Source organism: Thermobia domestica, chromosome 5 (genome assembly GCF_964235325.1).
Source record: "Thermobia domestica chromosome 5, izTheDome1.hap1.1, whole genome shotgun sequence".
In the NCBI taxonomy this organism is placed as follows: domain Eukaryota; kingdom Metazoa; phylum Arthropoda; class Insecta; order Zygentoma; family Lepismatidae; genus Thermobia; species Thermobia domestica.
In genome coordinates this window covers 29,018,223-29,035,494 of record NC_137458.1, presented here as the reverse complement: position 1 = coordinate 29,035,494, position 17,272 = coordinate 29,018,223, and the positions used below count along the sequence as shown (strand labels likewise).

The 17,272-nt window shown below is 35.2% G+C and overlaps 1 protein-coding gene across 1 annotated transcript in view; it reads left to right on the top strand.

Annotated features, from left to right (window-relative positions):
- Positions 1-7,650: 7,650 nt before the first annotated feature.
- LOC145685021 (leukocyte elastase inhibitor-like) overlaps positions 7,651-17,272 on the top strand; it is an 86,888-nt gene continuing 77,266 nt past the window's right edge. The window contains exons 1-2 of the mRNA XM_081757362.1: positions 7,651-7,936; positions 12,480-12,554. Coding sequence (XP_081613488.1) covers positions 12,536-12,554 — 19 coding nt within the window. The 5' untranslated portion in view covers positions 7,651-7,936; positions 12,480-12,535. The remainder of the gene's footprint in view (positions 7,937-12,479; positions 12,555-17,272) is intronic.

The window sequence follows — 17,272 nt, the reverse complement described above, 5'->3', positions numbered from 1 at the left end:
CGTAAATACTCCTTGTTGCACCTTTAAAATATCGGCAGGTGGACATGGTTTGGCGTACTAGATAATACCACCAGACTAACAGTGCTGCCACCTCAATATAAAGTTATGTTGTTTTCAAATAGCACTACGTCAGGTTATAAATTTCGAATCTATATACGAAACGAAAACGTACAATATCGCACTTAATGTTCAGTGTTGCAAACTAAGGATGCCAGAGTATCACACATATCCAAAAACATCCAAATTTTGGAGGCATATAAAACAGTAACAATGGAAGTCAAACGGATGGGAAATACACATCGGAGGTATGTTAGTGTAGAATACTACGATCAGAATATGATGTATTTCTAATAAACAGAAACAAAGTTACAGGGAATTCAGAATTTGTCTTTTTTTGAAGAGCTTTATTTCGAAAAAGTGTTTAGATAAGTATCACATCTAATTACATAGATTCTTCCCAAAATATGTAAAGATCATAATGCAGTTTACAGCAATTTTATATTTCTAATCATTAGGGAGATATGATAAATAAGTTAAAGTTGACAATACTGCTAAAAATGAAGTAGTAATCATCACAACTGCCAAAAGCTATTGACCAAGTGTCATGGAAATGAAGAAAAGCAACCATCATTTTAAAACTTTCTCGTAACTACATCATTTTTAGCAGTGTTGCCAAATAGAACAACAATCATCATATCTCCGGAATGATTTAAAATATTAAATTGCTGTAAACGGCATTATGATCTTCACGAATTTTCAAAAGAATCTATGCAATTAGATATTATACTTATCTCAATACTTTTTCGAAATAAAGCCTTTTGAAAAAAGTCAAATGTTTACATTCCTGTACCTTTGGTTTTGTTTATTAGAAATAAGTCATATCCTGATTGTTTTCTGTCTATTAGTTTAAAAATTAGAAGAGCGTAACAAGATCAATGGACAACCCTGTATATGTGTTAGGACTTGGAGGTGGTTATTTTATTTTATTTTATTTTTTTTTTTTTAATTTTCTTAATACTATAGTGCGCGAAAGTTGACATTGGTATGGACAATAAAAACTCAAAACATATGTTTTTTTAATTTCCGATCGCGCATCACCATTGAAATTTGAAAAATTCGGTGAAAACAATAAATTTCCAATATTTTTTTTTTAACGACTAAAGAAGATAGGATGACGACCCTATATGGCCTAAAGATTTCTTCAGGTACAAGGGTCGCTCAAGGTTGACCAGTATTTTCGTACGTAAATAATCAATGAATAGCCAGATCATGATGAAACTTGCGAGTGACGTAGCGCACGGCATGGAATATTTGGCCCATGAGCAGCAGTTGCAGCGAACATGATGGCAAGCAGTGTCTCCGTGGCTGTGGCCCAGCGGTCTGTAATCAAATTTCTTGTGTAGGAGAGAGTTAAACTAGCTGAGATTTTCAGAAGATTGCAAACACAGTATGGTGAAAAAAATGATGTCACGGACAAGAGTGTACGAATGGTATGAACAGTTTCGCGAAGGACGGGAGCTGGTGACAAATGAAGCACATGGACACATTCGCCCGACTGCAATCACACCAGTGAATATCGCACATGTTGAGCAAATGATTCTAGAGGACCGGCGAGTAACAGTGCGCGATATTGCTGCCAAGCTGAATAATATATCCATTGAATGTCAATTCAGCCAAGTATTTCCTTTAACTTTGCCACGGTGGCTCAGTGATAGACCATTCACCTCTGGTGCATAGGGTCCCTGGTTCGATATCAGCTTGCGCCCAGTGGGCTTTGTGATGAGCAAACACAGTGTGTGTGGCTTTTCTCGGGGTTCTCCCGTTTCTTTCCACTTCCTTCATTCCACCGTCATCATCACCGTCTCTCTTAGCCTTGGTGCATAATTGTGGGACGTTAAATATTTCATTTCCATAAGTTTTCTCTCTTACGAAATTACTCTGTATAAAGACACAACAATCATTCAATAAACTGAAGCTCCTAATGAGACCAGTCAACCCGCAACTCACAATTTGCTGTTGAAGGACCAAATACTTTCATTTCTTTGGATGAGGCGCTGTCATCTGTCCTCTAATTTTGCAAGAATTAGAGGTTAAGAAGTGTGATGGGTTCAAATCTCGGGACTGAGTATTTTGACTGAGAGTTTTCTGTTTTCCTCTGTCATTCCAGATGAATCCTGGAATTGCACCTTGAATGAAAGCAACGGATGCTTTCTTTCATTTCACTATAAAGTTATTTTTTTTTCGAATTTATCTTTTCATTTTCCTCTACATGATTAACTTAACGGTATAAATACGCGACGGTAATTAAACCACAACCAACCTTCAGAATCGTCTTTTCTCTCTACCATTTAAAACAAAACACATTAATGCATGCAGAGGAATCTAATATATTTTGTTATTCGTATTTTAAAACAGAAAAATGTTGTCATAAATCGCGTTACCAGACGTTTTCGCAAGGTATTGTATGTTCAGTTGACTATCGATAATAATTTCCTCCGCCTCTCATATCACCTGTGCAAGTGACCATTTGTTTGCAATGCGATTGCATTTTCTTGTTTGCAATGCGTTTGTTTGCAATGCGTTTGTTTGTAATGCGTTTGCATTTTCTTGTAAATACGATTTTTATGATGTTCTTGAAGAATTAGACGAACAAGGTATTTTTTAAAAATCGACAGTAAATTAAGACTAAAATGCAACTTTGAAATCCCAAAAACACCCTCTTAATAGCTGAACGGCAAACACATTCTGAAAACCGAACGCGGCAAAGTACGTTCGAAAATCATAATGCGCTTTTGAAGTACGAAAACCCAGTAGCGGTTTTCTAAACCGACAAAAAAAGAGGTTTCTGACGAAACCGCAAAAGTAATCTTGCAGATTTTGGAAACTGAAGTCGCAGAAGTTGAAAACGAAACCGCGAAAGCGGTTTTCAAAACCGAAAGCGCAAAAGCGGTTTTTGAAACCGAAACCGCAAAAGTGGTTTTTGAAAACCTCAAACCGCAAAAACGATTTTCGGTTCTATGAAATTTCACTTTTTTCAAAAATCGGTTTTCGTTTTTTCACTAGAGCAGCACTAGAGGTCTCTGTCATCCTTTCTGTTACTTGCGTGGACCCAAACACCTTTGAAATTGCAAGTAGTTATTCCATAAAGGCTTGCGTAAAGAAATTTTCGCGATGATCTTTTACATGTCACGTTTGGAATTAGTTATGGGTAGAAAATTCAGTTCTTGATAACGCAAAATACGTGTGAATTGTTATACCACTGCTGTGGTATTTCAGTAATATTTTAAAATATATTGTCGAAAATCGCAAATAAAAATTTTATGCGTACATACTATGCATGAACACTTGCATTAATCGTTGAATATTACAGTGTTACTATAATGTGTAGGTTTATTGTTTGTTTGTACTCACAAAATATGTTTGAGTTTTATTCGTACACTGACTCTTAAGGAGTACTTAGTAATATTTAGAACTACTTTTTCACGCGTAGTTATCTAATACTGTTGTAGATAGTGGTTCTCTAGACCGTATGTGTTGTGTTGACACCAGGTTATCATATCTCATACTAGGTGGCTCTGCTGATCTCAACTTTCTGCAGCGAGTCTTTGGAATCTGGAAATTTGAAATGTACTTAATATCGTTAGGAATGGAAATATAAGGTATTAAAGAGACGCATAATCGATTACAAGAAACCACTTCTCTCTATCTATGACCATTCTTACTCTATAGATCCATGTTAAAACAGGAGGAGGCAGAAAATCATCCACTTCCGGTTTTAATAGGGAGATTAGAGTGAAGATGAAATATGTTCTTAGGACGCTAAATCGATTCCAGAAAAGAGGCCTCTCGCTGTTTATTATCGGTTTTGCTTTACATAAATCAACATTGAAACTGGAAATTGTGGTGGATGTCTATTTCTTTCAGTTTTAGTACAGAATTAAGGATGATAAGTAATGTATTTTTGGGAAGGTTAACCGATTGGAGAAAACCGCATCGCTCTATTTATTACTCTTTGTGCTCTATAACAATCAACATTAAAACCAGAAATGGTTAATTTCTATCGTTTTCGGTTTGAAAATAGGTCCCCAAAAGGCATCGTTTATAGAAGTTGCCTTACAAATAATATGTAAAATTATATGTTATTTCCTTCCTTCGCACTTTTGGTTGCGGAGCGCTTTTTTAATGTTCTCAGGCAGCAGAATATCTTCTAAGAAAAAGCATGCTGAAAAAAAGTACTTCTGCCTTAAAGCTCTCTAAACTTTTTGGCCTTCTGTTAGTCTGCGTTCGTAGCAAACATATAGAACAAATCAAACGCTTGCTGCTGTCAGTTCTCCTGGTCGAGCATGCTAGCGGACGGTCTAGTGATGAAATCGCTTTTGGCGTGGGTTCAAACCCAGCCCAAGGAAAGTTTTTTTTGCATTTTTTTAAAAATTTCATAACACTATTTCATTAAAATAAGATAAAACTAATATTCATTTGCCCTTGTACGTAATAGGGACTATATAATGCATAAAAATGATTTACTACGTTACGAAACATAGCTGAGCGACCGAAGGGGATTAGAAGCCTAGAAGGGCTCGTTTTTCCTACCCTTACCCACCATGATAATACATCGTGACATTACGTTACACTCGGATAGTCCAAGTTCGAATCTCACCCGCTTCCTAGTGATCAAAATCAATATTTTTTAAGGTTAGCGCGTGAAAAAAAATGCCTCATGTTCTTACGAAATGTAACCGAAATTTAATTATCTTTGTATTTTTATCAACGCACAAAGTGACAATTTTTTTCTCTTATTATAATACACAATACATACACCAGAAAGTTTGGACAATCGCAAACTGCAAACCAATCAGAAACGTGTATTTAGTTTCTATGGCTAGAGTCGAGCGTGAAAAAAACTATGCATTGATGAAACGAGGGAGTGGAAAAAAAAAGCTTAATGAACAAAAGGTGTTGCCAATAGTAGATTTACTATTCTTAGCAGATATGATAAGACCAAAGGGAGAATTATAAATTTCGTCAATGCACAAAACGAGACGAGACAAGAAAAGAGGTTCCGAGAATCGATGTGAAACTAGGGAAAAATCTTCGTGTACCAAGATCAGACGTGAATACGACAAAAATTACGAGACGAGACGAGAAGGCCTAATTTCTTGTGTTGTCTCGTCTCATGGGCAACACTAATGAATGCCTTTGGAAATTTAAGACATAGAAACTAAAATTCGGAATGAAACAGAAATAAATTTATGACAAAATAAATTCGGTCCTAAGTTCACTTGAGATTAAAAGAGTACCACTAACTTTGAAATTTTGCAAATTTGAATTGAAATTCTACATTTTTTTCTACTTCATTTGATAAAACAAAGAAATATACTGTATGAAGTCATAAATAGTATGGGGCTGCGGAAGTTATTTCCCTAATATACTCTATATAACCTTCCCAAAAATAAAACTGAAAGACAAATTGATAATCTATAGAAATTAGCTATCCTCTATATTGTACTTCGAAGGTGCGACAATTACTTCCAGAAGGTTGAAGTCCCCATGGTGATGTGTATGTAAGGTTAAGTGAAATAGAGGTCGAAATGATGTCAAAGTGAGATTGGATTAGTGTGAGGTTAAATGAGGTTAGTCCAAAATCAGCAGCTCCTTCCCGATTCTTTTGTAGCTTTGCGAATACTTATAGCCCTTCCTATGTCAGTACAAGCGGAGGCAAAAATTTCTCAAAATTAAAATTAATTATACTATTTGTAAACTACAATAACGGAACATATTGCACGGTTTAGCAACAATTTCCATAGAGCGCAATTAATGAAATAAAAATTGATATCACAGATTTGATTAATGTAGCTAAGGTAAAAATCTGAACAGCTATTCTGAAATTGAATTTAAATGAAATGAAATATGTCAGTTTTATGTCGTCTCACAGTCGTCCTGTGAAGACTAAAGGAAACGGTGATAATGAAAATGAATGAAATGATGGAATGAAGAAAGTGGTAGGTAACGGGAGAACCCCAAGAAAACCCACACACATAGTGTTTATTCACCACAAAGCTCACTTGGTGTGAGTTGGGATCGAGGCACGAATTCCATGCCCCAGATGTGAACGCTACCCCCAAACCACCGGAACTAATTCGTGTATAGGAGGAGATCAATTTCTGTAACTGATCTAACTATAAAGTATAGTGTCTCAATTATAATTACGATGTAATTTTCATACGAATCAATAAAATGAACGAATAATTTTTCAGTTTGCAGTTTCAAGGGCGTGACCTGAATTGTCTTAAGGCCGCAGAACATCCTTGAGTTGGCTCTGCGTGTACCGTAAACTTAAAATAATAATAATAATAATAATAATAATAATAATAATAATAATAATAATAATAATAATAATAATAATAAAAGTAAAAAACAAATAAAAACTTTTTCAACACGAAAGTATTGAAAATTTACTGTTTCTGTTTTCACTATTGATTTCTAAAGTGAAATATGGTCATAGATAGATTGGTCAAAGAAAATTGATTGACTGGTATGGATTCAATGCCGCAAGAAGAGGCTTCATCTCTAAATTTATCCAGGTGCAGAACTGGTTGGTAGCAAGAAACATGTATACACGACATCAAAACTGCATTCATATCTGCAAATTTCCTCTTTGTTTGTTCCAGGGGAAACAATGTTTTAAAACTATGAATGTTTTAAGATACAGCTTTGAAAACAACTTTGATTTGCCATGAAACTGTCAGATCTAGATAGATAGTGATATACATTCCATGTTTTGCACGTTTTGCATAAGTAGTAATAAATATGAGAGATTCATTAGTGAATATCACATCGCAGTTTGCTGTCGGAAATTATAAAAGTGAAGTGTGAATGAATATTTTTATAGCAAAATTCGACACGTCTGTGGTTACAAAATCTTTTAGGTTAACGTCCTACGTTTATACCTGTTAGGGTAAGAAAGACGGATGATTAAGGCAAGTGAAATATGATTTAAGATTCCATGGAATTGAAATGTGGAGGGAAATTAGAGTACCCCGAGAAAACCCACGAACATGGTGTTGTCCATCACAAACTTGCTTGTCCGGGTATCGAGTCAGGGACCCCATACACCAGAGGTAAGTGCTCTTCACTGAGCCACCGTGTTCCGTACATCTGCGATTATAGTTTATTACTAAAACGAAGAATTTTTGCGACGAAAAACAGCGCTATAAGAATGGTTTTTGTTTATATTATCATTTACAGTTAGAGTTAAATAGGAAATACTACTCTAAAATTCAATGTTGTCCATTTATATAGATTTTTAAGTCTTCTACAACACAGACCAATCCATTGTGAAATACACGATCACTGGAGACCAGCAGCAGAATTGATAACACTCATAAACTTTTATTGAATCTAAGAAGAGAGAACTTTAATGGGTTTCGCTTAATCCGAGACACAAGACCCCAGCTTTCCTTCGCGAACGCAAGATTAGATAAGTACTAAAAACGATGGGACTTCTGCAGCTCCCCTTTCTTGCCCTTTTTATCTTTTTTTCTAGTTGTTTCATGTTCGTGAATGACATAACTAAGTTGTTTGATAGTGTCGGTCTTACTAGTAGAAATATTATGTTTATTACACTCTCTTGTTTTCCATTGAAACGGAAAAAGGAAATTGGTGTTCGCTTCATAATGTTTATTTAAACACTGAGAGAAACAAAATGGCACTCACGCGTGGAAGTTGGCTGTAATCGAAGTTAGAAAATATACATTGACTTCATGTGATTTTTTGTAGTTGTGTTACTTTTGCTATAAAAGTCAAATTTTACCTTATGGACTGCGTGATTTTAATCCTTTGTTTGTTGACAGCATAGTGAATTCAACATTTAAAATAAAGTTGCTGTATAGGTACATTCAAGATCTGCTTCAAGCTTAGACAATCTCTGAATAACAAGGTTAGTACTTCTTTCTTAAAATATAAATCCAATGTTATTTTTCTGTGTAACTTTTGAACATCATATTTGTTTGTTACATACAGAAATGCTTCTTTTTATTTCATTTCATGGAATTGTAAATATATATATTTGGTTGGGTTTCTGTTAAGTAGCAGCGAATGAAATATCTGTTTTAACATCTGGTGACAAACTCACTTCCATAATGCAAAATAGGAATGGACTAGTCACAAGTGTAACGTCAGAAACTCTGCGTATACCCAATAAACAGGCTGAGTACCCAGCTATTCAAATGGCAATGTGTTATTGAATAGGTTTGTATGATGGTACACTATGAAGAATACACGATTGTGATTTTTCTTTACGATTTTAAACTAGAACATATTGCACAGCAGGCCGCGAAACCCATTAACAATTGCAGTGAACGCACCATTCGATGTTGATTTTTCAAAGTTTGTTCCTGTGATGTAACTTCGAAAAATGAGCCCCGCGATCACATATCAAGAGCATGTTTGGATGAGCTCTTCAGGAACACGTGGAAGATCCTGGATAAAGTGTTCGTGTCATTGCAAACGTGTTAGCCATACACCATATCATTGCCATTAAGTAGTTCCGTGTAATGGGTAAGGTGAAAAATTTGAACACACGATTGCCATATGAGCTGACATAGGCTATCAAGAAACGCCGTCTTTAGTTGTACAGTTCGCTGTATGTAACAAACATCCAGGAAAGTTTCCTGCATGTAGATGTTGCTTCAGATGAAAAACGGATCTACTATCGTAATCGTAAAAGTTTAGGACAATGTTTGGCACGCGATCAAAGTCTAAGATGGTTTCTAAAGCCATAGAATATGTTGTTACTAATATAGTAATTTTAACGGTAAGTATCTATTATGCCTTCTTAGGCTTGCGGAAAATATCAGTGGTGAATTCCATGAAATGCACTGCAAACTTTTCCTCAAGCATCCAGCAATCGTCTACAGAATGGTATTCTTATATTGCTGAACAAGACTCACTCACATGTTGTACAAAGGATGGTGCAGCCTCTCCATGAATTCCAATATGAAACCCTTCATTACCCACCATATTTCTCAGTACTCTATTTCACTGACTACAGTACAACCCCTCAAATCGGAACCCCGGAAATCCGAAAACCCTGCAAATCCGAACACGTTCTCAGGAAAAAAAATTAACTACAGCTGGAAAATAAAAAAATAATCACACAAATTTAGTTTTTTTAAGGTTTTAACATTTTTAGACTTAATGCTTATTCAAAACGTTATAAAATACAGTTAAGTTTAGATAAAATAGGAAATAGTTTACGTCTACTTACGTATTTCAAAAAATCCAAAACAATGAAATCATTTTAGGTTAACTGGATTACGATTCACCGAAAACTTACAACACAAGATTAAACAAACACTGATTTTTCACTTGAAGTCAGTTATCTTTAACTGTCGAAGATTAGAAAATAAGTACGTAATATTATTTTCCGGGTAATCCGAAACCCCCGAAATCCGAACAGGCTTCAGCCCAAATTAGTTCGGATTTGAGGGGTTTTACTGTATTATCTTTTCTGACATTGCAAACACTTCTTGGTGGAATATATTCTCTGATGATTGCGCGCTGCAACGTACAACTGAGGATTTTTTTTTCATCGAATATTCCAAACTTATTTCTCCATGGAAAATAATCGTTGACTGAACGTAACAAAAATGTGTGGTTGTAGACTGATTAATCAGGTATTGTAGTTTTCATTTTTGGGGTAAGGGGTCGGAGGGTTGGAAGTGCCGCACCTGGGGTGACTTTTCATTCGCACCAACCTATTATTTCATGAGGTTAATAGATTAAATATTTCCATTCGGTACCAAAGATGTTATCCAAAATCTTTTCATTTGTGTTCAATTTTACATTTCTTTAAGTTTGCTACACTAGAAACCGATATAAAAATGCTTACATATAAATGTACGTATACAGGGTGGGCACAAATTGGATTTCCCAATATGTAAAGAAACGCTTGTTTTGGGGAAAGCGACTTCGTGCCTACTCTATAAAGCATGTCTCAAAAGTCCTCTGATCGTGAGATAGGACAACTCTGTTATTATCAGAGTTAACAACAAAATGTAAGAGGGGAAACCGTCTCCAAATATAATGTTTTCAATCTAAAGTGAAGAAATTCTTTTAAATCGGACGAGCCATTTGGGCTGTATACTTTTTATTCGCCCAATGTTAAATGAAAATGCAATGTTGCCATTTACATGGGCCCACAACATAAGTGAATGAAGTTACTGTCTTTTACGCTAGCATGTCGATTTCCAGCCCTCATTTCAAATAGTAACTTTATTCACTTATGTTGTAAGTCCAGGTAAATGGCAAGATTGCTTTTCATTTAACATTGTATTAATAAAGAGTGTAGAATCCAAATGGCTCGCCCGATTAAAAAAAAAAAAATCATTGACTTTAAATTGAAAACATCATATTTGGAGACAGTATCCCCTCTTAGATTTTGTTGTTAACTCTGATAATAATAAAGTTGTCCTATGTCAGGGGACTTTTGAGACACCCTGCATACCAGACTTCTAAAAGTGGTATCAGATGTCAGTTTGCTACTCACAAAAGTATGAATACGATGCAAACGAAAAACCGTAACCATAAAATTTATTATCGAACTGAACTATTATGGCGACAAAAAAGCAGTTAGTCATTGTATTTCATTATGAAAGAGCGATTCCTTGAAAGCTTGATGATTTCTCGTTTGTTTTTTTGGTTCTAAATAACACAAACCAATCCCTTACCAAGTATAAAGCATATTACAGAAAACTAGCGGTAGAATTCATGGGAAAAGCACAGTCCATATGCATTTCAATATTTTATTGTATCTGAAATATAGTGTCCCAATGAGATTCATTTAACTCGACATTTCGAGATGTATAGCCATGGCTTACTTTTCGGAGCCTACACGGGACTTTCGCAGTTACTCTCTCTTCAGTTTTCAGTCCTTTCATAGTTGTTTCCATCTCAGGCAATGGGTTCATGAAATGAAAGGAAACAGAGTTGTAGTTTGACGTTCCACGTTTATGTCCTTTAAGAGAAAGAAGATAGGTGATTAATGAAACTGAGTGATCATGAAATAAATTGTGGAATAGAAACGTGGGAGGAAACAGGAATCTCACGGGCACAATTTGTCCACCACAAATTCACATGGCTGAGATCGAACCACTGACTTCTCCCACCAAAGGTGAAGTCAATACGGGGTTTATAGGCAGTAAAATCATTAGGTTGATGTGAATGAAGAGTCCCATCAAACCGCGTCATTTCTAAAGGTCAAAAAGTGAAAACTGCAACGCCTGGTTGATCAAAATGGTAGAAATGTGCAACCACACACTTTTGCCAATAGTCAGCCAACTATTGGGTTTCGTGACGAAATAAATCTGGACGCTGTAATGGGAAGAAACCTTCAACCGCCCGTTGAGCCGCCCAATCAACAGTGAAGGTATTGCCTCCCCCAAAAAATGCTCAAGATGCCGGAAGACATAGTAGTCGTTTGGAAAGATGTCAGGAGAATACGGTGGATGAAAAGGAATTTCATACTTGAATTTATGCACAGTCTGCAACATGCATTGGCGGCACCATGCCTTTAAAATATTTACAGATGCTTGCGGTCAATTGATGAGTATTTCATGGTGTTCAGCCTTGTAATTATCCGTAGGGATGGTTGCGCCTCGCCGTAAGAAAGGCATAATGGATAAACTCCATTGTAATCACCATATGCTAGCAACAAAATATTCAGAGATTTTTGGAAACCGTCCTGGACTTTGATCACAATCCAACCACTGTCCTGACCGTTTGATTGTCGTACGGTATCAATATTTCATGTCAAGTGACAATCCACAGTAGGAAACTGTTTTGGTCATCCCTTACATTCAGAGGACTGCGCACCTTAAGGCGGCGATTCTTGCTGGTTACCGTCAACTTATGTGGGATCCATCAGTCAACTTCTTTACCTCACTGATTGCATGTTGCCACCTAACAACCTAACAACCTTCTTCCGAAGCACACCAACATTACACAACAAAACTTACCTACTAGAAAAATATTTAAAAAGTAAACCTCATAAGAAGTACGCATGTGTATAGACAAGGTCATGCAATATGGAAACAAGAATAGTTGAAAACAACATAGTAAAAATTTAAGATATACCTTCTTATTTTCCTCAACAGCAAAATAACAATAAAGGACAAACAAACATAAATCCACTCGTCCCACACAACACTATACAACTGGCGCGAAAAGCCCAATGTGGCAATAGTTCCTGTGATGATCGCTAGGTTGTAGCATCAATCGAAAGCTCATTCTCTGACTCGTAACTTCGGAAATGTGTTGCGCATGATTACCCCACTCTTTCCTATTCTTGGTTTTATTTCATCGTGTTACTTGTCTTAAAGGCGGATCAATTCGTAAAAGTATGAAATTTTATGATAATCTATATAAATAATTGCGATTTTTTCTGACATTTAATTATTTCAGACTTTTTGCTTTATTTTCAGGTTTTTGTTTACTTTGAATTATTTTTAACTGATTATTTGGAGTCAACAGTAAAACAATGAAACTTATTTTTCTAGGTGAGATGATTATTTTTTTTCAGTTGATATATAATTAGCAAATTAATAGATCCTTAATATTTTATGATGCTTTTAGTATTGGACTTTACTTCTTCAATTATTTCTGCGAAATAATAACAGTAATAACATAATAATAATAAGTTATATCCTTAATATGGAAAAGTACTCTTACTAAGATTATACCAGAAAGAAAAAGCTATTACGTGTATGAAAACAGTTAGTTTTGATCCAGTGTGAGCGTAGCCTAAATCATCAGCCGGCGATTGAGCAAAATTGTATTTTATACTGTCTTGTATAGTAAACTATTACTGGCTTGACTTAGATAAAATCTACTTACTACCAAGCAGTTATAGCCGAAGTCTCTCGTCGGTTGACCTGTATAACGCATTAGTGCATAGCGTTTAATATATTGGACATTCAGAAATGGTGGATTATTTCAGAGGGAAATAATTTTAGACTTACCCATAAACTTCAAACATAATGTTTGAACCCGAGGGAATTATTCCGCATATGCTTTGAAAACAATGGTTAATGCGACGTAGATGAAAAAAAGAAGAAGCGAATGTGAATTTCTGTTGTTTATCTGAAAATGCACGGCATAAGTAAAATGTTAATACTGTTGTTATTTTTATTTCTTAAGTTGTATTCATTCTTTCTTTGAGTGCAAAGTTGAGAGAACAAAGACGATCATTTATGAATCTTGTTTTTGTAACACCGTGGTCTTTATAAACCCAAATACGAGAGCCGTTCGGAAAGTAACCTTCGATTGGTTAAAAAAAAAGAAACATCAAAGTACCGAAAATGAATTTATTATAACTAACTGACTCTATGGCCTATGGAACCCGTAGGTTTAATGCCGCGTTCACAAATGCTCTCCACTGACTTCTATCCTTAGCTAACTGCATCCAGTTTCTACTTTGTATTCCAATCTCTGCGAGATCCATCTTAATATTGTCCTCCCATCTGCGCCTTGGTCTTTCTAATGGTCGTTTTCCGATTGGTCTTCCAGTCAAGATGAATTTATTATAAACATCTGAAAACCTCTACCTTGCTCTATCTTTCAACAGTTTCCATAAACACTCAAGCACTTATCATATCTGTGCACAAGCTTAGAAATTCCATCAGCATAAAAATCTCTCCCCTGTACCTTGAGCCAGCCTGTGACTGCATCTTTCAGCTCCTCACCCACTGCGCACAGGTTTTAGCTCGTGTAGCCTAACTTCTGTATCACTGCGTCATATAACAAAGTCCTGAAAATTTCTGGAAATTCATCGCAAAGCACGGAGATTGTGAAACGTTAAGTTTCACAAATTTTTTCATCGATTTTCTGAATGAGTTGATCAGTGACCACTGATGGCCTTCGAGTTCTCTCTTCGTCATGGATGTTTGTTCGTCCATTTTTAAATGATCGAACTCATTCACGAACAACTCGTTCACTCATCACACTTAGTCCATACACTGCAGAAAGTTCCCGATGGATAGCTGCTGCCGAATCTTGTTTTGCCGTAAGAAAACGTATGACAGCTCGCACTTCACGGTGTTTTCTATTGCATCACACATTTTGGGACGCTACAAAAGTGGGACTAGTAATCCGACAATCTTCATTCTACCACGGTTGGATGCATACTGATCTACCGCGAATGTCTGTGCAAAGATGGTACCGCTGACCGCACTACTTGAAGCACAGTGACCAAAGGGAGGTTACTTTCCGAACGCTCCTCGTATTAAGATGTTCAATAGATTAACCGCAATTCACGAGACACTCTTTTGTCTGTATTTGCAATAAACACTGCAACGTGAAGTATTTTATAATATAGCCTTGATAATTATGTATTTATAACATAGCAAGTTTTCGTATGCGCTCTTTACGGGTTTCTTCTGTAAAGACAGAATATATTACTAGTAATGTTGCAATATGCATTTAGCAACGTTGTCATATCTCGAACAAATTCACTTGAGAAGAAAAAATAAAGTATGAACTCATTTCGGAATTGAGGGTATTATTTTAAGAAGCATAGTAGCTCAGTGGTGGAAAGCTCATCTCTAGTGTAAAAGGTCATTGGTTTGATTTCATGTCATGTGAGTTTACAGTGGACAGTATCTTGACTGGATTTTCTCTGGATTCCGCTGTTTCCTTTTACATTATCAATCCAGAATTCTTCCCTTGTTATCTATTTGCGTTTATCACATTTGGCCATCAATAAACAGGAAATAAGTATTACACTTCTAAGCATTCAACCTTCTTTCGTTTCTTACTTCATACATTTATTTATTTTATAACATTTAATGTACACTTATGTCCAAAATTATTGTCGCATGTCTATAAATATGCTGTTGTAGGAATATAATTTGATAACGAATTCGCTCGGTATTTCTTATAATGTTAGTATGTGTATAATCGGCAAAGACATGTATGTGGCAAATTTCATGTCAAAAGAGCAGTAAATAAGAACAATAAAACGAAAATAAAGTTTCCTGTCCATTTAACAACATTTTGTTTTACTCATTCTAATTTTCGTATTTATAATTCTTTTCCTATGAAATTTACCACAAATATACATTCCCGATTATACACATAGTATCAGTATTAAATGTACCCTGTAAAATCATTATCAAATTATATTCTTACAAGAAGATAGTTATAGATATTCGACAATCATTTTGGACATGAGTATACATTGGGCAGACATTTTAAATGTTTGTTGTAGGAATTGAACAAAGCTTAAAAAATGACATTATCGTGCTGTTGTAAACTTATTTTCTTGTGTATTGGCCTAATAATAACGCTGTGACAATAGCTTTTAACTACAAGAGTGTTACAGTCAGGTAGAAAGTAAATACATTGTATATAGAACAAAAAAGAAATAGGTAACCAATCATGATATTACAATAGAACAAGAATATACAAGAATTTGATCAAGAGGACCAAAATGTTTTGAAATACTGTACCATACAATGATAAACAATACAAATTTCGATGTTTTATCTTGGTCTATTTTCTCTACTTAATGATTTCGGTTGCTTGTATTCTCGTAAGAAAGATAACTTGAAATCACTGCACGCAATCTCCGTGGACATCTGAGCCAGGACTTCTCAAACTTTCCCACTGATGTACCATCGAACGTATTAATTGATAATACTGCCATAAGTCATACGCACCAGTAACAGCCGCTCGTGTACCTCAGTTGAAATATCACTGAAATCTTTTTTCACTTTCATATAACTGATGTTCACTATGATAGGTTGAATCGTCAGCTACCAGAATTGGGAAAGATCTGACAACGAGCAAACGGAAATTGTTCGGGGAAATCAAGATTCCTGTTGACGAAATGTAAAACCAGACTTCATCTCAGATGCTTCTAGGATATAACATAAAAACGTTAGAACCTATCAACTGAAGCAGTTCATAATGGACTGTGGAGATGGTAACATTGTCGCCTATAAAATACTACAGGAAATTTGTTATTTGAGCGACTTTGGCGAATACAATAGTAAACGCCACTTCCGATGAAATTGAGTTTTTAGGTGAAGTGCGTTGTGATCGAATCACAGAAGAGTATGTAGGTACTTTCGCTTCGGAAACGTACCTACAGATGGCAGGGTAAGCTTGTTTGGTGTATGTCATTACATTTAATTGCATGGGAATGTTGAATCTTCTTTTACACTTTACTCGAAAATTAGGAAACGTGACATACCATTACGTTCGCCCGAGACATTAATTTATAACTTGAAAGACCAATAAGCACCATTCTATTTTCCACTTTTCTTTAAAACAATGCATGTATATTTTTTAATTATTTCAGTAACTTAATTTTCGAGTTGTAATAATAAATCTCATTTCGCATATTTATTTGATCAATATCTATCTACTTGTGTATCTATGTATATCTATTTATCCACCAAGTGTCTATTAAATGTAAAATAAATAAATAAGAGAAAGGAAGCACCAATAAAATTGACTTTTTTCCTATATAAAAAAAGAGTTCATATTTGAAAGAATTGAAAACTAATTAAAATGCAATTTTTATGCATCTAAACTAAAAACTTTTGATCGATTCTGAATCTGATTGCACATTATCTTGCATGAAGCATAGGGTATTAAGGAAATAATTGGTGTTTCACTAAGAATACAGCACAATATTTAATAAAACACATGATGTTTTGAAATAATAATTCACCATTTTATTATAAAGCATTTTACATTATAGGTATATTATGAAGTAACCTTATAATTTTGTTGCTTATAATTTAATAGCAATTAAATGCCAAAAGTAATATCTGACAATAATCTTACGACTCCTGAAGCTCAACCTTAGTCTTTTGATGAAAAGCGTGGTTAGAATTCAAGATTATTGTGATCAATCACTACACCGCCGAGCATCAAAGAAGAATCGAATCTTTTTTTCGTCTCATGGCGCCGGATCACAATATCTCGTTACTCAGTTCTGGTCGCTCGCACAATTTGTAAAATGTTTTTGCAAAACTTGATTCATATTTTAATAATGTTTCACAATAATATCTCATTGTCCATGTATCAATCGTCACATATCAATTGCAATATGTTTAGGTTACAGATGAAATGTGAAGTATTCAGCCCCTTCCATATTACAGAATGTTAACACATGCTTTAAACAAAGTATTCAATATTTTATTATCACATTCCTTCGAATATTTGTAAAAGCTGATATGGATTTATTCTGATATTTATCCAACAGAAC